The sequence below is a fragment of the Drosophila ficusphila genome, unplaced genomic scaffold (assembly GCF_018152265.1).
Source record: "Drosophila ficusphila isolate 14025-0441.05 unplaced genomic scaffold, ASM1815226v1 contig_106, whole genome shotgun sequence".
Lineage (NCBI taxonomy): Eukaryota > Metazoa > Arthropoda > Insecta > Diptera > Drosophilidae > Drosophila > Drosophila ficusphila.
This window is the reverse complement of record NW_025063993.1, coordinates 9,406,158-9,425,637: the sequence shown is the minus strand read 5'-3', so window position 1 is coordinate 9,425,637 and position 19,480 is coordinate 9,406,158. Positions and strand designations below refer to the sequence as shown.

The following is a 19,480-nucleotide window of genomic DNA, read 5'->3' as shown; positions in this document are numbered from 1 at the left end:
GTTCCTCACAATGTTGGCGCTCCTCCGGCCAGCTCTTTGGTTTGGAGGCTGCCTTCGCGGCTATCACATGCCAGTTGCCACTCCGCTGCAGCAGGGCGACACGTCCCTTGTTCTGGTGGACGAGGCGCGTCGCTTCATCCAGGACTGCCTGATGCGGGTTGGAGTTTCCCCGTCCAAGGTGCGCTGCATCAGCGAGTTCCTGGTGGTGGCCGACTATCGAGGGAACTTCGGCAACGGGATCAATCGTCTGGATCTCTACCTCAGCGATCTGCAAAAAGGCCACGCCAAGGCGAATGCAGAGCCTTCGATAATCAGCGAGACGCTGGCGACTGCCCATGTCAATGGGAACTCAGCCCTGGGCGTCGTAGTGGGAAACTTTTGCATGGATCTGGCGGTGAAGAAGGCTCAGAGTGCGGGAATCGGTTTCGTGGTGGCCCAGCAGTCGCATCACTTCGGAATGGCCAGCTGGTATGCTTTTCGTGCCGTTGCCCATGGACTTGCCGGACTAGTGATGTCCAACTCGGCTCCAACAATGATGGCTCCCAACTCCAAGTCGGCCACGATCGGGGCAAATTGCTTGTCCTTCTGCGTGAAGGGGAGAGATCACCACTTTGTGCTGGATATGGCGACTAGCGTAAAGGACATCGGAGCAGTGGAGTGGGCTTGGAACAACGATGAATACATTCCCCATGGCTGGGCGGCCAATGAGAGAGGCCTCTCCACCTGCCTTCCCAATGTGGCGCTAAGGTCCCCACTGCTCTTCCCGGCCGGAGGTCACAAAGGCTACTGCCTGTCTGCCGTGATTGATCTTCTGTGCGGAGTGCTCTCCGGCGCCCAATATGCAACCCACATTCCACTGGATCAAAACCAACCCTCCAATCTTGGACAAGTGTTTATCGCCCTCGATCCTGGGTTCTTTTTGCCCGACTTCGTGGAGAGACTGGATGACTTTTGTGGCTGCATTCAAAACAGCCAGCAGGCGGATGAGTCTGAGCCCATTCGGCTACCTGGCGAGCTGGAGGGAATGCATATGAAATACGTGGAGGATTTACGGGCCTTACCTTATCCCAATACTCTTCTGGAAAAGTACAAAACTGTGGCAGATAGGCTTCACGTCAAGCCCATGGAATTGGCTTTCGAAAGGTGTCAGTCCAGGAAGAGCTTTTAGTCTTATACTCGTAGAAAGTTAGGGGGAATTATAATAAACCGCTGTTTCGCTTGGGGTGGTTCTCGCAAAGCTCCATCTACATGTTGAGTTCTAGAAAACTGGGAAGGGTGGATTCTGGCAGTAGGAATAGTTTTTGTCAAACTGTTCTCGTTTAAATCGTTAATGGGAAGGGTTGTATAGCTCGCTAGGTGGCGCCTTTCTTCATTTTCCTCATGATTTATCCTATCCAAATAAAAAAATTTAAATAGTTTATTATTAGTTTCCTTTTTTTTCAGCTTATAGGCTGACATCGCTGATATTGATGAATGTAAATATGTTGTTGATTATATAACAAAATGGAACTGCATCTGTTTTCCATTGTCCAATTACGAATCGTAAGGCATTTGAATCAGCGTTCTGGGGGTTCCCCCAGCAGAGCTCTTCAGCTAATTATTTAAATTTAGAATGCTTGGCGTTCGGTTGATTGTTCGGCGTGCAAACATAGACTTTCGGTTTCTAGCCGGGCTCGGGATTCCGGAGAGTCCATAGTTTTCTACCCGGTGAGACCTGGGCGAACGCAAGATACGCTGCAATTTTGCCGGCTCCCTCGGAGCTACTTAAGCGTAATTGCAGAAAATGCAAATTTTCGCAAATTATTTGAATTACGAGTTGAATAGGTGAATGATGTGGACTATAAAAGGGACTGCAGATCTGGGCGAATGACTTAGAACGTCGGTAAATATCGCTGGAGCCATGTCGCTGGGAGTCTTGCAACTGATTAGCATTATCCTGCTGATGGATCCGACCGAGGTCATCACAGGACCTCCGCAAACCAAGGATCTGTCCAGCCAAAGTCTGGATGAATTCCGGCAGAAGTATTTGCTGCCCCTCATCTCCTCGGACACCAGAAACTGCACTTTGAATGCCTGTGAATCGCTTGGAATTGTATCGCAACTACTAATGCTCATCAATTCGATGCCGAATGGAACCCAAACAGCTTCCAACGATAGGAAAGCCTCGAAACCCAAGGCGAATGGCCATACCAATGGAGATGGAAACAGTGGGGAGGTAAATGCGCTGTCTCACTTGGCCAACTTCGATCTGGTGAAGCGTGTGCGGCAGATCGAGAGTCGTCTCCGATCCGTGGAGCAGCCCATCTGGCACTTGGCCACTGGCAGCCAGATCGAGTGGAATCACTGCACCTCCGGTGTTTGTCGCTGCAATCCGGATACCAAGAGCTTCACCTGCTGGAACACCAATCTGAAGTCGGTGCCAGTCACTCAAGTGATCCCTATGAACATGGTCAACATGTGAGTTGGATAATTCCTTTATAAAGTATTTGCGGGTTCTTATGTTTTCCTAATCCCATAGAGATCTCTCTCGGAACATCCTGTCAACTCTGCACAAGGACACCTTTCGCGGACTGACGGTGCTCAGGGAACTGGATTTATCCAACAATGTGCTGGATTTTCTGCCCTTTGATTTGTTCCAGGATCTGGACAGCCTTCTGGTCCTACGCATTCAGAATAATCAACTGGAGGATATTGATCATCGCACCTTCTGGAAACTGCGTAACTTAAATATCATGGATCTGAGCAAAAACGAAATTGGCGTGCTGCCCGAATCAATTTTCTACCATGCCCAGAGGCTGTCCGTGATTAATATGTGCGACAATAAGATCCAGAACTTTCCACCCAATCTCCTAAGAGATCAGCTAATGCTGGAGGAACTTGACATGTCCCGAAACAAAATCACTGAACTTAAATCGGGCAGCATCCGATATCTGACCAAGTTAAAGACCCTCGACTTTGGATGGAATCAAATATGTGAGATACTTTTTTTAAATCATTGTTTTCTGCTGTAGAAGTGTATTATTTTTTTTTAGCCAAAATACATGATGAGTTCTTTGTGGGTCTAAAGAGTCTGCGAACTTTATCGTTGCACAACAATCGCATCTCATCGCTCTCGGGAACAATATTCAATAACTTGGTTAACTTAGTGACTCTGGACTTGACCATGAACCGGATAAGTCATGTAAGAGATTCGAAATAAATAATTCAATAATAATATCTTGTGCTTTATGGTAGATTGATGGCAACGCCTTTGTGGAGCTCAATAACTTAAATGAACTGTTTTTGGGTCAGAACTCCATGTCCAGCATTCCTGCTAATCTCTTCTTGAATGTCAGTGGCCTCACACGATTGACATTTTTTTCCAATAATCTGACAACCTTGGAGGCCGATGACTTTCAGGGATTGAGTAATCTTAAGATTTTGTTGCTCAACAATAATGTTCTCAAAAATTTCAATGAAAGAGCTTTTGAGCCCTTAAAACAACTCGAGAAACTGTGAGTAAAAGTTCGTGAATTTTTTAGAGGATTTTCTAATATTCTTTTTTTGTTTATTAGTCGCATTGATTCCAATAAGCTTATGTATTTGCCCTACGGATCACTACATGTCCTGGAAAAGCTGGTCGCCGTCAAGCTTGACAAGAATCCCTGGCACTGCGACTGTCGGGCTCTCTATTTGGCCAGATGGATCCGTGAATTTGTGCTTAAGCTCTGGGATGGTCAGCAACCCATGTGCCGAGGGCCTGGCGACTTAGGAGGTCACGAGGTGGGTCTGCTGCGTTACGATGACCTCTGCGATGGACAGTGGGCAAGCATGTTGTCCCTTTCCCCGCGACTTCCTGTTCGAAAGCATCAAATTTCCACGCCCATGAACTACACAGATTACTTTAATCTGTATCTCAAACACATCTATAATGGCACCACCGATGAGGAGCTGAAGGAAGCTGACATAACCAGCGTTGCTATAAAAAAAGTCCAATAAGATTAATGCATCAGACAAAATGATGTTGAAAAAAACATATTAAAACCATCCAAAGGTCTCTTTGGTAATAATTTAATCTTAGTAAAATCATATAATGTTTATATTTTTAGTTTATGTGTACTAGAGTGCTGAAGTAATGTACTATTTAGACACATATAATATGTGTATAAATACGATAAATATTTCATTATTATTAGACAATACATAATTGTTTTCTGCGACAACAGCAAATAGATAGTTAAAATACCAAGCCGTTACCATCATTTTTAAATAACAGCAACCACCTATTGAACTCTGGTGTTTTGATATTGTTTTTGAACTATTTTAAACCAAGTTTAAAGCCGCTGGCTAAAATGATGTATGTAAGATTCAAAACTTGCAGGTTCTCTTTCTCCAATCACGTTAGCAAAGTTTTCCACTTGTTCTTGTCAAAACAAATTTAAAGTCAATTATGTATTTGCATGGCAGACATTACGTATTAATTTGGAACCTCATGGGAAATAAACCATCCTTTTGCACCTCTATTTCACTCCTCCTCCGGATTTATGGTGGAGCAAAAATGAAGGGCCTGTCTCGGCCTCGCGTGCCGCTTTTTACCGGTGTCTGCGTTTGCGACAAGCTTTTTACCTTACCAATTTATTGCTTCCGCCCGGCCCAGCCTAACTTCATTCCAGGAGCTATCTTGGGTCCTATTGGGTTCAGTAGCTCCGTTTTTGCCATTTGGTTGCACTCATAAAAACATGTGCAAACTTGGTCCCCCAAAATTATTTTAAAAAAGCAACACAGTTCCCATTTATCATTTTCTTTAAGGCACAAAAAAGTATTTTTAACCAAGAGATTTATGGGACACCCCAAATGAATATTTATATATTTTTTATTTTATTAAAATCCAATCGTTTACAATTATGGTTGATTTTTGTCTGTGTTGTTATGTTATGTTCGTTGGCAATATCATTCCAGTTTATAGTTACTGTGGCTGCTGCTATTCGTTTTCTTTTTTTAGTTTTTCCCTTTTTTTTAACGTTGTCCTTGCAATTTCCATGTGTTGACATTGCCGTGCTCCATTCACTTTCCCACTTTGGCCCGGCGCTGGCTGCTTCCTGTTGCCAGTTTTCCAGTTTCAAAGTTTCGGGTGTTGTGGGTGATAGTGGGTCCTCCGCCAGTCATCGGTCTCCGGTTCTGCCGCCCACCAATTTTGAGGGGGTTCGCGATTCCCGGGGGAGGAGGCTTGAAGGGAACAAATGCATTTTATAGAAAATTTGCAAGGCAAATATTAACAAGAGAAAACGCTGTAGTCAAGTGCCACGACTATCAGAGACTGACAATTATATAAAATATCTTTACACTTACTTACAAGTGCATAGTAAGTTTGTGAGGGTTTATTTTAAAGGTAATCCTTAAAAATATTACTTAAAGATTAAAATTCATCTGATATTCCTAATAAAGAATCTATATACTTTATGGGGTCACAAAGGCTTCCTTCGATCTGTTACATACTTTTCCACAAATGCAGTAGACCCGTTTACTCTACGAAAAACGGGTATAAAAATTGAATGCCGCCATTGTTGTTGCCTTGTTGTTGCATCGGCTGTTGTTGTTGGCTATTTGAATTTAAGTTTTCTGCACCGAAAAAAAGTATTTGAAAATTTGACCTTAAAAAAGTAGTATATATGATTTTATCCGGTTTAAATTCCCTATGCTGGACACTAGAAATCATTACATTGCTTGTGTTTTATATTTACACGAAAATATTACTTATAATCAAAAATATTCTTGGACTAAATGGTTTTCTGTGCGGAATTTGGCGCTGATTGCCGTTGAGTGGCTGGGCTCCGCTTTCTGACACGGCCTTAAAAAAAGAATGTCAACCCTTTTCCATTCCCTTACCCCAGCTATTCAAAATACAACAATATGTAATCATATTTTTCTTTATACGCTACGCACGCGTCACCGTTAAATACGGCTGGGAAAACTAGAGGAAGGGGTTGGGGCTCCAGGAAAACCTGGGGGGCGATGGGTGGTGTTGCGAATGTGAATCCTGCTATCAGTCGCATCTGTCTTTTGCCGTAGTCGTTGCTGCCTAAAGCGGAAGTAAAAGGATTTGAATTGCCTTTTGCTAACAAAATAACAAAACACCCTTAATGTATGCAAATTCCCCCAAGTTTAAAGTCTCCTGCCAGCTAAGCAAACATCTTAGCGTTTCTCGTCGAGCCTACCAACTCGACTTAAAGGATTCCGATGGGTCGAAGATTCCTTCGCCCAGTCAATGACCAATTGCCGCTTAAGTGTTTTCCTCGGATAACAGAAGGTCAATTTGATAAGTTCGAAAAACTACAATTGATAACTGAATTCGGCGTATTAAATATTCAAGAGTTTGGAAAATGTGTTCCCTATGTGTTAATCCAAGCTAAACTTACTTCTGTTTATATTTTAAATTGATTTAAATTATTTTTCGTGTTGTCTTCCAGCATGACATTTGTATATTTGTCATGAAAATACAAATAAATTTGCAAGCAAATATTTAACGGCTTAGTTGCTTACCAAAATAAGCTTTTATCTTGAATTTAAGGTATATAATACAAGAAAAGATACATTTGACATGTCCTCTCTGGTTTTACAGACATGAAGTCAAGCTTTTCGACTATTCTTTCCAAAAACCAAACTTTGAGGTGAATTTCTGGTGGTAGTCAAGTTTGCAATCATCCCCTTTACGTTTTTTTGACTGCCACTGCAATAAACATTGGTGTAAGCGGAGTTTTTCCTCATAATTTCGAGTCGCACTCAAATGGCACACTCATTTGCTCTTGAGTCTTTCCAAGTCCACTCGAGTCGACTGCTCAGGCGCGCGCTTTTGTCAGCGGATTTCTCTGTAAATGCCACTCGGCCAAAAGGCCGAGTTCGATTGACACACTGAACTCGGCGGCAGTCGGTCACGATGTTCGCCGGCAGCTGCTGTCGTTTTGGTTTTGCGAAACGAGAGGCGGGGATGTTGGTCAAACTTGTGATTTATTTGAAATTTTTAATAATTTCGGGATTGGGGATTTTATTGTGCGGCTGGCCCCTGAAATTGTTTGAAAGAGCTTGGCCAAGCAAATTAATGCAAATTTCATGCAGTTCACGCGAGCGGCACTGGCACTTGTGCTTTTGCTTGGAAAATTCGAGTCCGTATTCGATGTTCGGTATTCCGTACTCCATATTCCGTATTCCCTATTCCGTAACCCGTGAGCCGTAGTTCGCAGACCTGACCTAAGGCAAGCCGCACCAAATTTGACTATGGCAAATTCACTTAGACGTTGGCCTTTCCACGGCGTGCGCACAAAAACTTTTTGCCACATTTTCTTTTTTTTTTTTTTTTTTTGATTTTATTCTTTTTTTTCGTACATATTTAGCACATGCTGCCGGGGGGCGTGGATTGTGGGCGGGGGTGTTTGCTTGCCACTTTGGAGCAGCTACAACGCATAAAAATGCGACTTTGCGTAAAGTGTGTTTACGTATGTGTGTGTGTGCGGTTGGTTTTGCGGCTCGGACTCCGGCACTCCGACACTCCGACACTCCGGCTCTACGACTCCGGCCCGTACTAGGTCCTGACTGCCTGGCTGCCTGCCCGCCTGGCTGACTGGCAAACGCGGCGTATACTTAATTCGGTTTATGCCCGAACGTGTCGCACATTATTCTTATGTGCTCTCCGTCGGCTACGATGTGTGAAATATGCTGAATGTGTGTGCACAGCAATTTTGATTAGATCCACACACCCAAACATCCACACGCTGCACCAACACGGAGACAGGAAACTGACAAGGCCGCCGAACAATTAAAATTTCTTTTGTTTCCGTAGAACGATTTGTTTGATTTGCTCTAAACGCGAAATAATGAAAATTATGGAAATGAAATGCCTGCCCATTGACCTCATTGAGCAGCCAGCTGAAGTGGATAGAAAAGGAGGGGGTGGTGGGCGGTATTAGTAGAGCAAGTTTACCTAAGAACGGATCAGAGATGTTGTCTAAAAAACCTGAAAAGAGCATTTCATAGAAAACTTATAAAAAAAATGAGTATTAACTTTTTTCAATGTCGTAAAATATGCAACATTTTTACTTCGTTGGGTATAGATATTTTAAAGCAGGAAAAAATCTTCATTTTTCCAACAATGAGTTGTATTATCGAAATGAATATAAGCTAAAAGTGTATCGCTATAAATGGCACTTCCCCCAAAACTTCCTCGCTAATAATAATAGCCTTAAAAAGTTGTCATATCTGGCAATTCTCGCCAGCTCACCTTAAACCGCGGATTTTCTCATAATTTTTACGACCTATTTCGTGTGAAAACTGTGTCGCCATTCGCGGTTACCGGCCAAGTGGGCAACTGAAGTGGAACTTTTAATTTCAATTTTTTATTACTTCAAATCTTGTTGAGCACGGTCAAAATAGGAGCAGCTGAGGGGGAAAGCAAGGGGACATGACCCAGAGTCAGCTTGTCTCACCTGTTTTTCCATTGTGTCCCTTTTTTGTTTCTGGTTCTGTGGTGTGCAAGTTTTGCGGCATTTTAAATACAGCAATGGAATGGTTTTTTCGGTTAGTTTTTCCGCGCCGGGGCTTCTTGGCTTTTGGAGTTGCTCCACATTTATTGGCCTGGCGACAAATTTTTATTGCCCATCCGTAGTTTTGGTCGGAGGCAGCATATGCCGCATTCGTGCCCGTTCTGTGTGGGATCCCGCTTCTCCGGAAAAGTTAGTGCATCCAGTGTGCCTGGGGTCTAATCACATTGCCAGGCATCAGGCATCGAGAATCAGACGCCAACCTTCGCAGTACGTGATGCATTTTTTACAAGATGCTCAGTGGGACGGAAAGGGAATGTTCGGGCGAACCGACCGACTTGCGGTCCTCAGATAGTTCGCCTTCGACTTGCTCCACTGCTCGCAATTCGACTTTTGATGCGGGTATGTGGATATTGGCACGCCCTCAAGCACCATGGGTGAAATGCAAAAGTTTCGCTGCCAAAATGTTTGGAGTTCGGCAAGTTTTCCAATAACATTGCCACTTATGTATGTTGGTTCCATTTTAAATTGATATTGAATTCGAACGGGGGAGAGCTCTCTTTCTCGGCCAGGTGCGGCGCAGCTTTAATTATCGAACCCGAAATTATAAAGCAATAACATCGAATTTATGAAAGCAAATAATTTGATTTGTGGCGCCTGAAACGATATCATCGAAAGTCAGCCACAGAAAAGTGCTGAATTTTTCCAGCGGTAGAGCAATTAAACAGGGAAAATAATAAACTACTTTTTTTATTAAGACTTCGACCCGAAATGTTTTCTTTTGTATGGATTCAGCTGAAATTCAGACACCTCGTTGGCTTCAAAAAGTCGTACGAAACGATATTCAATGGAATACGTTTTCAACATTTTCAGTTGTTTTCGCCGTGTATTGTTTTTTCGTATGGATAACTCAGTTAGGGATTTCTTTTAATGGTAGCCATGAGTCAAATGATAGCTATTCGATATTTATTAGTAAGCTGTTTGGCTTTTCGATCCACGGTGCCCAGTTGGCATGTCAGAATTTGTGGATATTCTGTTTAAATACCGTAATGAAGTCTGCTTATACAATATAATGTACCGTGTTTGTGCTACGTGCCTTGGTTATGTTATTGCACGCCGATCCGTACTTCCGTTGCCGTTCCGCTTGGCAGCCGTTTCTGGGCGGGATTGGTCGGAACCGTTGGATTGGAGGGCTCAGCCGGGTGGCTTTCCTGCTCCGGGACTCCGGCTGTGTTTTTATTTGCGTCGGCAAATCTTAAGCTTGTTTAACTGCTCGTTAGTGTTAGTCGCTAGCTAGTGGCGCTGCTTTTCGCATCCTGCCAGCCTGCCAGCCTGCCTGCCTGCCAGCCTCCCCACTTCCTCGCATCCCCACATCCCTCTGCCCGCCATCGCGACACCCTATTGTTATAACACGTTCACGACCTAGTCAACATCTCCAGCTGACTTGGGCCAGAGTCTCTGGCTCAGTCTGTGTTTGGCAAGCATCGGAGCTGAACACTGAGCGTAGTGGCATCGAAAGGGTTCTGAGTGTATGTGCCAAGGTGCATGCTAAGTACCGACCTCCAAACCCATTTCCACCTGCTGCACAGAGAAAACAACAGACCATTCCAAATTCAAAAACAAATTGATACAATTCCAGTAAAAATTACAAACTAAACGAATTAGTAACTAAGTCAAAGGGTTTCATTTAAATTATGATTGTAAGGTAATTAAATTAATATAGTAAGAGGACAAGTTTAATAACCAACTTGCTTTCTTAATATCATATTGATTATTTTCTACACCTCCTGCTGTTAAATGGTATTCAAATTTCTCTCTGTGTAACAGTCTTGGTTGCTCCGCCTGACTAGTAAATGTTTGTCCAGCATAATTGCGCTCAGCATGCAGTTTCCCTTTGCCTTTGCCGTGGCTAGAGAAGCACTGGCTACAATATTTTCCTCAGAGCGTCGCCTCTGCCGGCGCTTTTCAATTTTCCCTAGTTTTGCCTTCTTGCGGAGCTTTAAAGGATTTGGAACTTGTTTACGTGGCGTATTAGTATAATTTACAGCGGAAGCCATCAAAGGCTTTGATGCGCCGCAGGCGAGTCTGGAAATCATTTTCCCATTGCCTTAACCGAACTAATTTCAACGTGTCCGCAGTGTTGTTGTTTATGTGGGCTAACCGCAGGGAAAACAGAAAGCAGACGAGGTCGAGTGTTTCCACTAAACAATTTGGCATGTTGAATGTCTGGAATTGGAATCTAGCTAAACAGCACAGGCTGTAATAAAGTTCAATGGCTTAATAAACTAATGAAAAGTTAATAACTACAGCTTTACGCAGCCCGGAAATGTATGCTACACAAAACGAAAATATTATATAAATTAAAAGAGTATATATGTATAAGTCCTTTTATTAAAACTAAGTATTAGCATTTTATATGGTTTGATGATATCTTTAAATAACAAGTTATTTCAATTTTGATGTGCTATTTACTTGTGAAAATTCACGTTTTTGTTGCATGCACAGAATTATATTACCAAAATCCATTAGCAGAATATATCCATAGATTAGTGTTCTAAACCAGAGGTAACCGCAGATACAGATATATAGTACAGGTCCCGACAACTAAAGCTTGTCCACTTATTTATTTTCGTATTTGGCCATTACAATTGTCGCAGCAATTGCTGGCCATAACAATTACCGTTTCGTGTTTAACCATAATAATCTGCCCTGTTGTTTGTGTAATTAAACAAACAACAAAGCCCAGACCCTTGCCACTTGAGTGCTTTTGTTGCTGGCCAAATATGAGTTCATGGGATTTAAAATGGTTTAATCAACTCGCCCGCACTCAATGGCCTGTTATAATTCCGAAAATATTTCAATGCTTTATGGTTTCTGCCGAGCACTTTTCGGCAGGGACTGTGATTGTGATTGTTTTGGACTTAGTCTGGGCCACGTGCGTGCCTTGGTTCCCTATATAATTTGCCGTCTGGCCATAAATCTCTGGGCCAAATTTAAAAATAATTCAGCAACGTGAGATTTATTGTGAAGCTCCTCCTCGTGCAGATTGGGCCAGGTGGATTCAATAGACATGCCACAAGCAGAATTTATGAAGCAGGCCCAAAAACAAATAGCCTCTCAATTATTGCGCCATTTGAAGTGTTTAATTAGTGTATGGTATTTTATTGCATTGTATTCAGGGTAATCGTGTGTGTACGTATGGTTATGCATAGTATAGGTGTAGGTATAGATATCGATATAGGTATTATGTAAACACTAACTAGCGTTATGCGTGCTCGATTCAATTGTATATCACTTAAATTATAATTACGATACGAAATTGCTCGTTGGTTAATAGCGCATAAATACACATTAAATGCATAACCAATTGTTGAGTTTTATGTCCTTTGTCCAACTATTCGGTGTCCGGTGTCCTGCGGATGGTTTTCGATTGGCTCCGGGCTTGCATTTGGGAAGGGCTAACTCGGCTAACTACGCGCCAGCATCCCGTTGATCATGATGTTGGCCAGGGCGTTGCGCCTCTTTCGCCACGCCCCCATCCCTTGGGCGTGGTACTGCAGCTGTGTGTACCACTGCTTCGTCCGCACGCCGTCCTCCGCCTGCGAATAAATAAAGCGGCGTGTAAACCCGTTAGACGTATTTGATTGACTGGTCCGCCTGACCCCCAACCCCCTACCCAGTACCCCCAATCCCCCGCTATCCCCCTGAATTTTACCACCCAGCAAGGTTGTCATTTTGACAGGACCCGTGGAGTGCGTGTACGCACGTGTGTGTGTGTGTGCGCAAGAGTGTGCTTGAGTATGGGAGTGTGCGGGCGTTTGTCAGCCGCTCAGTTGGCCGGAACTAAACGTTTCAATTTATGCGCCGCCGGCCTCAAACAGACTACACTCATCAAAATATAAGGAAACTGAATTCTTCTTAACTCTTTTGATATTTTTTAACAACTTAAAAATAAGAAAAATCACAACTAACTTTAAAAACAACCTAAAAACCTAGAAAAAATATTCAAAGTATTGGGTTACTTTTCACGAGACAAAAAGGACTACCACTTCAATTAATTTCGATGTAAAAACTCTTTATAATGGAAATTAATTTGTTAAAAGGGATTGAAAAATGTTTTTTTTTTTTGTTAACTGTTTCCTGTACCGAATCTGTCTGTCTAGCATTGTCCCAGAGTCTGGCTGTCTCTTTTTCGCCCTTTTTCCCACCGCGACGTTCACGCAGCCATTTTGTTGCGCTCCCGTGCGTTTTTCTTTCGTTCTTTATATAACGTATTTCAATAAATGTCATTCATTTTGGCAGCCGCTCTACGTGCGCTGCCTGAGCGCGTCTGAAAGGATCCCCGCCTGCGGGTCCCAAACAGGACCCGCTCCCATCCTTCAATGGCTTAGCCGAGCCTGAACAGCGCAAAAAAAAAAAAATAAATAAAAAAAATGGAAATTTGCATGACTAAAATCTGGATGGCTGGTCGGATGATGCTACAAGCATTAGACGAGCAAAGATTCGGAATGGATTTTTGCATACGCTTTTTGCGCTCTGTCTGTTATTAAAATTGCTTTACTTTTCTCGGGAAAAGGTAAACTCTTCATTGTGCTGACGCTTCCTTGTTCCCCAGCTCAAGGAATTTTCTATCCCCTCTAGAAAAGGTTATGAGCATGTAAGTGTGAATGGAGGAGCTATCCAGGGATGACTTTTATTACATTCCACGATGATTCTGCGGAAAGCACTTTAAGCTGATTCAGCTTGCTTTTTCGTTTTGCTTTGCATACCTCAAATTATCTATTTTCCATTTTGAATCAAGTCCAATCCATTGTCAAGTCTAAATTACCAAAGGATTATTAAATCATTTTTCTACATATTCTTTAAAATATCTTTTAACTCGAACTTGTTCATCTTGTTCCATATGTTTTGAAAACACACCATTTCGAGGTTGGCTATCCTGTTGCGCTGCTCTATTAACCGCACTTCTCGGCCAGAAAAAAAGGCTAAAAAATATCATTCCCATCCCGCTGAAAAGCGATGACCACCACACTAAGCTGGAAACTAACGAAGCCCAAACACTGGGCGATGTGCAGTCAAAAGGCCGGCACTCACTAATTCAAAAGCCAACTGAACGAGAACAAAACTATGGACTACGGACTGCGGACTGAATTGGCTTGGCCAGCTGGAGTGGAAAACAAAAGGGCCGGCTGCTCGACTGCCGATACCGATACTCCGGCTCGTACTCACTTTGAATATGAATGTGTCCTTCGATGAAATTTCCTGCACTTCGAAATAATCATCCCAATCCGCTTCGCTGCACACGACACATCTGTCCAGATAGAGCGGTTCCCGGATCAGCGTGTACCGTCCGCACTTCTCCTTCACCAGAAGCAGAGAGGCCTCGCGGATACCCGTGTGCTTCGGGAAATTCAGTTTTTCCGACATGGCCTTCTCTGCCCTGTAATTGGCACTTGGCTGTTGTTGTACGGTCGCCGTTGTTTCAGGTTTAGTTGTCGTCGATGTCGTTTGGTGTGGCACAAAAAAGAAAAACGGTCCGAAAGCGGCGACAATGGAAATAAAGGAGCAGAATAAGAAAAAACATTGAAAATTGTGTAAAACGAAACTAAACAAAATTACAACTAAAAGTGGGTGGGTGAAATGGCACAGAGAGAAAGTGGTATGTATATTATACGATAAAAACTTTAAACAAGACAGAAATGTTAAATACTTAAGAACTTTGTTTTCTTACATTAGAATATCTAAGGATTTAAACCAAACCAAGACTCTTAATATATTTATAAGAAAACCTAAACCTGTATAAAGATATTTAGATTCGAAGGAATATTATTATGCTTAAGCTTTTGTAATATCTCATTAGATACTAAAGTAGAATCTCTTAAAGACTCAGTCTTTCTAATCCCTGGAAACCTTCTGGTTATTTTCCCAGTGTGGCTAGACTATCCTAGATAAGGCTCTGGCAAACGCACAAAGCGTGTCAGCCCGAGAAAGTGCCGCAGGAAGCGACACCAAGAAGCAACTGGAGCCACGAGAGCAGCACTTGCAGAAAAAAGTGGACCAGGCAACGAACTGGATGGTCACTGTTCTTGAATTGAGCAATTGTCGGCGGTCGAGGCCGGACTAGAAATTTAGAGCAGGGTGCCTGGAAAACTAAAAAAAAAACCCCGATTGGAGCAGAAAAACCAAACAAAACATGTGACATACGCACTGCGTCCGTATGCCGATTACGCCTCCGATCCGAAACCCCTGGCAGGATGCCACTTTCCTTTCCTTTTTTTAAGCCCCAGCTAAAATCGTTTTGTTTTTGGGACCCGAGATAGTTGCTGGGATAAGCACTTTTCATTAGGAGAGAAACCCAGAACGAAACCGGGTTGTAGTGGGTGTTTCGCTGGGTGGATGTGGTGCCGGTTCAATGGGCTCGCCTCTGATTTGTTGAAATCTTTTATCGCACGGAAAAGTGTTGCCATGGCAGCCGGAAAAGCCGAGACAGCTCCGGACAGCTCCGCCGCACGGGTTAGTGGGCATCTGGATGGCGTCGTTCGCTAATTGCCTTGGCATCGCCATCTTCCATCTTGGCCCGTGTCAAACGCCCACGTTCCTTGATGCCTGTCAATTGTTGCTGGGTGAGGGGGAAAAAGGGCAGAAGGATAGGTACTACAAGAGGTTCTCCACCAAGCAAAGGAGAGGGATTGAACTAAGGAAAATTCAGGGAACCAATTTTGGTCATCGCCAGCAAGAAAAGTGGTAAGGAAACTGTCGACAAGACTGTGCATCATATATATACCATATATATTCTAAATATACCAAAAAACCAGAATGTTTTCCATATAGTATGTTCTATGTATATTTACGAATATGTTGTATATCATTGGTAATGAACGGTTTTTAGATCTAATACTTACCTCATATCAATTCACCAATAGGAAAGTTCAAAACTTTTGTTTTAGCTTATTATTGGTTTCGTTGATATTAAATGGCTTTAACTTCAGGACTCACCTTGCCATTGGTTACCAAAAGAGCATTGACCGGGGTCAACTTGATGGTGCGCGCCTTCTTCCAGTTGCTGTCCGTGGGCTGCGTGTAGAGCAGTCGTCCCTCCATGGCGAACCTCACCTCGTCGTGGTTCCACTCCAGCACATCGATGGCCATCTTGCGCAACTTGATGTTGATCATGTCGATTTCGCAGGAGGCGCGCCTGTTCGGACTGGAGGAGCTGATGCGGCGCCACAGCTTGGTGGGCACGTCCTTGGCCTCCTGGTTGATGTGGTTCAGGTGCAGCTCGATCTTCTCCTGGGCTTGCTTGAGCAGATCGCGGCCTTCCAGGTGGGCGGGTGTGACCTTGTAGAGGCGGGCCAGCAGGAGGGGATACTTTGTCACACGCTGAACGGGAACCTGGTAAAAAAAATATCGGTTAATAGGTATATAAAACGCTGGAAAGGTTTCTAAAACCCACCATCAAAAAGGAGTTGAGGTTCATGCGCCGCAGCACGGCGTTCTCCATCTGCGAGACCTTGAGGAAGATGCGCAGCAGCTCCTTCTCCTTCTCGAGATTGGCCAGCAGGAGGCTGGCGCCCGCCTGGCGGACGCAGTAGCTCTCGAAGGCGTGCAGCATCTGGGTGAAGTCGAGGAAGATGCGCCCAATGTTCACCGTCAGCAGGTCGTCGTCGCCCTGCTCCAGCGAAATGTCCAAGGCGTCGCGCATCCGCTCGGCCAGCGTCTGGTTGTTCTCGAGCAGATCTTCCGTGTTGAGGAAGATCGCGGAGAGCTGCTCCTGGGTGAGCAGGCCGGCCACCAGCATCGGGTGGCAGAACTCCTCCAGTATGATCTGCAGATCCCTGCCGTACTTCTCCTCGGTCTCCACGATCTCCGTGATGATTTCCTTGCGCTCCACGCGCTTCTTGCCGCACTTCCTGCACACCAGCGGAGCGTAGAGGACTCCGCCGTCGCCCACCTGCATTTCCACGGCTCCATCGCAATCCTCGCACAGGTGGAGCACTGTGGGCGTGGCCTGGTACTTGCTGCGGGACGTCTTGCTGGTCTCCGAACCCACTCCCGAGTCCTGGCGTTCGACATCGCTTCCCGAGGACTTTCCTCCTCCGCAGATGAAGTTGTGCGGTGGTGGCGATAGGGAACTCATGCTACTCTGGCCACTGTCCCTCTCCCTTTCCCGCTCCTCCGCCTGTCTCTTATCCAAGTCACTCAGGGTATCGGCTGCTTCCTCCTCGATAATCTTGGGGTTGTTGCCATAGTCAAAGCTCTCTTCCCTGGCCAAACCACGCTCCTTGGCATCCACCAAGTAGGATAGGATATCATACTTGGAGGCTCCCTCGAATATGGAGCGGGCAGCCTTCTTGTCGAGCTCTGCATCATTTAAGGGAGGAGCGGAGAGTGGCAGTGGCGGAGGGACCTCGTGGATCTCCTCGTAAATGGGATCTCCACTGTGCCTTATGGATTCGTAGTGGTGTTCTGTGTCAGCTCCCAAGTCCTGATCCACATGAGTGGAGTGCTCGATCTCGGCCAGCGTGGCATCCACCAGGAGCTGATAGAACTTGGCCCGCGTGGCAGGATCCAGTTCGGTTTCAGGGTCCTTGATGGGCGCTACAGGCTCCTCCTCCAGGACACCAGAGGCTGTCAGTTCGCTGGAGCAACTCTGATAACAATCAGATTCATTGCCCCCCGCTCCGCCATCGAAGTCGAAGAGCTCGTAGTTGTGGGCCGAGGCGAAGCTGTTGGCGGAACTGATGCTGCCCCGGTTGGACATGCGGTCCTCCTCTTTGGTTGCACTACCATCGCCATTGACCACCGGCTGCCTCTCCAAGCGGATGCGCTGCAGCGAGGCGCTGATCAGGCGGTTCATGTCGTCGTGGTCTTTGGTGCCGCTCATGTCGATTCCCCGCCGCGTCTGCTGGAGTCTCTGCAGCGAGTTCTCGATGAGTTCCGCCACCGTCTCGGTCTCCAGTCCCTCGGCCACCTGGCCCAGCATCGGATCCTGCAGCAGCTTGGCTATGAAACCGGGCTCCTTGGGCGGAGTACCTGCCACCTCCTCGCCCTTCTTGGTTTTCCCCGCCTCCCGCGAAGGAGCTCGCAGGCCACAGACATGCGGCACTAGATTGAGCTTCACTGCCTCCACGGGATTGCGGAGGATCTTCAGGAGCTCCGTTTCGTGGGGAACTAGGGGATTCTGGCTAGGGGACTCCGGGGGAGGTGGCGTAGCTGGCGTGGAACTTATAACGGGCGGCGTGTTTATGGGTGTGCTGCTGGTGGCGGAGCCCTTCCTCTCCCTCTCGTAGTCCAAGCGGATGAGGGTCCTTCCCCGGCCACTGGAACTGCCGCTGCTCGAGGTGGAGCTGCTCGAAGTGGAGGAGATGCAGGACACCGATCGCTGCAGGTTCACCTCGCTGGCGCCCCTGATCGGAATAATGGCGATGCCCATGCCCATCTGCTGGCTGCGCAGCGTGTTCAGTTGGTTGAGCTCCTGCTCCTGCTCCTCGGCGCTGCTCACATTGATGCACACACTCGTGGCCGAGTGGCTATTCACCACTACGGAGGATTGGTACAGGGGTTGGGCTGCATCCGCACTCAGGTTCATCGTGGAGTAGCAATCATCGCCGCTGATCAGAATGGAGGTCTTCTTCGGGGCCGCATCCTCCTCATCGGGGGAGGTAACAAATAGGTTCGATTTCCTTCGGAGTTCCACTCCCAAATCAGAATCCTCTTCGCTGTGTGAAATCTTGAGGCGATGCACCTCGTGGGTGAGACCCTCAGATCCACCCACCTGCTGCTGCGGTGGCTTAAATGGAGCCACCCGCACCACCGTCCTTTGAGGCGACAGAGGCGACTTATTGATTTCGTGCGGCAGCGACTCTAATCCTTTGCCGGCTCCTCCTCCACTTGGAGGCGGGGGCGGCGGCTCCGTGGGCCTCCTTTGAAATAAATCTCTCGAGTCGCTGCGGTTGCTTTTTATGCGCAGCGCCATTGTGTCCTTAAAATTTAAAATGACATTCTGCGGCCCACTGGCTGGAGTCGTCGGGATGGAGTGGCAATTTCTGCCGGCGCTCGAGGGGCCCAAGGAGGCGTGGCCGTTGGCATGGGCGTGGGCGTGGGCGGCTAAAGGCGCGGTCGACAAATGCCGTTCACTGTGCGCCCGTCTGATGGGATTTCGCGATTGTGTCGTTTGTGCTGCACGCTTTTGACTTGCCGCAGGCTTAGCAATCGCATCCTTCTTCTCCTGAACCGAAAAGCCCTCCCTCTTCCCCTCCTGCTGCTGCTGCTGCTGCTCCTTGTCCTTGTCCTGCTCCCTTTTAGCCAAGTCGTTGGGTTTGTTGTCGTGACTCTCATCCTTGTCGTTGTGCTCGTCATCATCGTCATAATCGCGATTTGCTGCTGTCGTCTTTTGGGTTGCCGGTACTGTGGCTGGTTCCTCTCCTCCTTTTGGTCCTGTTCCTGGTCCTGGTCCTCCCACTCCAGTTGATGTGCCTGCAAAAGAGTAGATGGCAAGCCGGTTAGATGGTGACACTGGTGAGTGGCGTGTCGCAACTGGCAAAATGTTGCTTTTGTAAAGTAAATCTACGGCTGGCAAGCCCCTGCCAAGATGCGGACTAGCCTCCTACATCCCCAACCCGTCCACACCCACACCCACATTCCCATTCCCAACCAACTGCTGCCTGATCATGAGAGTAATGGCCAAGAGCCGAAGGGAATTTGCCCTGGATCAAATGCGGCAGACAGCAACTGCAGCAGAGTTGGGAGCAGTGCATAGTTTATAGCTAAACTGAATGGGTTTTTGGAAATTTTTCTAGCTATTTAAAAAAATTAAGTACCAAAAAATTTATTATACTTAAAAATAAAATAGTACTGCAAAAGAAATAAAATCTTATAATTATTTTTTTACAACTCTAAAAACCCATTTTATTTTTTCCACAGCTGCAGCTACTAAATTCCACAGTGATTTCTGATTTGTCGAGCACTTA

General features: G+C 45.7%; 3 protein-coding genes across 3 annotated transcripts in view; 2 read left to right on the top strand and 1 right to left on the bottom strand.

The window, feature by feature from the left end:
• The first annotated feature begins 10 nt into the window (after positions 1 to 10).
• LOC108096252 (uncharacterized oxidoreductase YjmC) lies at positions 11 to 1,247 on the top strand. Its single transcript, XM_017197707.2, has one exon. The coding sequence runs from the start codon at positions 11 to 13 to the stop codon at positions 1,166 to 1,168; it is 1,158 nt and encodes a 385-aa protein (XP_017053196.1). The 3' UTR covers positions 1,169 to 1,247.
• Positions 1,248 to 1,894: 647 nt separating this feature from the next.
• LOC108096198 (leucine-rich repeat-containing protein 15) lies at positions 1,895 to 4,492 on the top strand. The gene is made up of 5 exons (XM_017197582.1): positions 1,895 to 2,457; positions 2,519 to 2,973; positions 3,033 to 3,181; positions 3,235 to 3,494; positions 3,555 to 4,492. Exons 1-5 carry the CDS (start codon positions 1,901 to 1,903, stop codon positions 3,976 to 3,978), a joined length of 1,845 nt encoding a protein of 614 aa, XP_017053071.1. The 5' UTR covers positions 1,895 to 1,900; the 3' UTR covers positions 3,979 to 4,492.
• A 7,162-nt stretch (positions 4,493 to 11,654) lies between these two features.
• The window catches only part of LOC108096253, a 112,076-nt gene continuing 104,250 nt past the window's right edge, over positions 11,655 to 19,480 (bottom strand). Inside the window, exons 6-9 of the mRNA XM_017197708.1 lie at positions 15,964 to 18,986; positions 15,507 to 15,902; positions 13,740 to 13,967; positions 11,655 to 12,109 (exon numbers count right to left, since the gene is read on the bottom strand). Coding sequence (XP_017053197.1) covers positions 11,978 to 12,109; positions 13,740 to 13,967; positions 15,507 to 15,902; positions 15,964 to 18,986 — 3,779 coding nt within the window. The 3' untranslated portion in view covers positions 11,655 to 11,977. The remainder of the gene's footprint in view (positions 12,110 to 13,739; positions 13,968 to 15,506; positions 15,903 to 15,963; positions 18,987 to 19,480) is intronic.

Coding starts and splice junctions, on each gene's coding strand:
- LOC108096198 (XM_017197582.1), top strand. CDS start 1,901: ATGTCGCTGGGAGTCTTGCAACTGATTAGCATTATCCTGCTGATGGAT. Junction 2,458..2,518: donor CCTATGAACATGGTCAACAT/GTGAGTTGGATA, acceptor CTAATCCCATAG/AGATCTCTCTCGGAACATCC. Junction 2,974..3,032: donor CTTTGGATGGAATCAAATAT/GTGAGATACTTT, acceptor ATTTTTTTTTAG/CCAAAATACATGATGAGTTC.
- LOC108096252 (XM_017197707.2), top strand. CDS start 11: ATGTTGGCGCTCCTCCGGCCAGCTCTTTGGTTTGGAGGCTGCCTTCGC.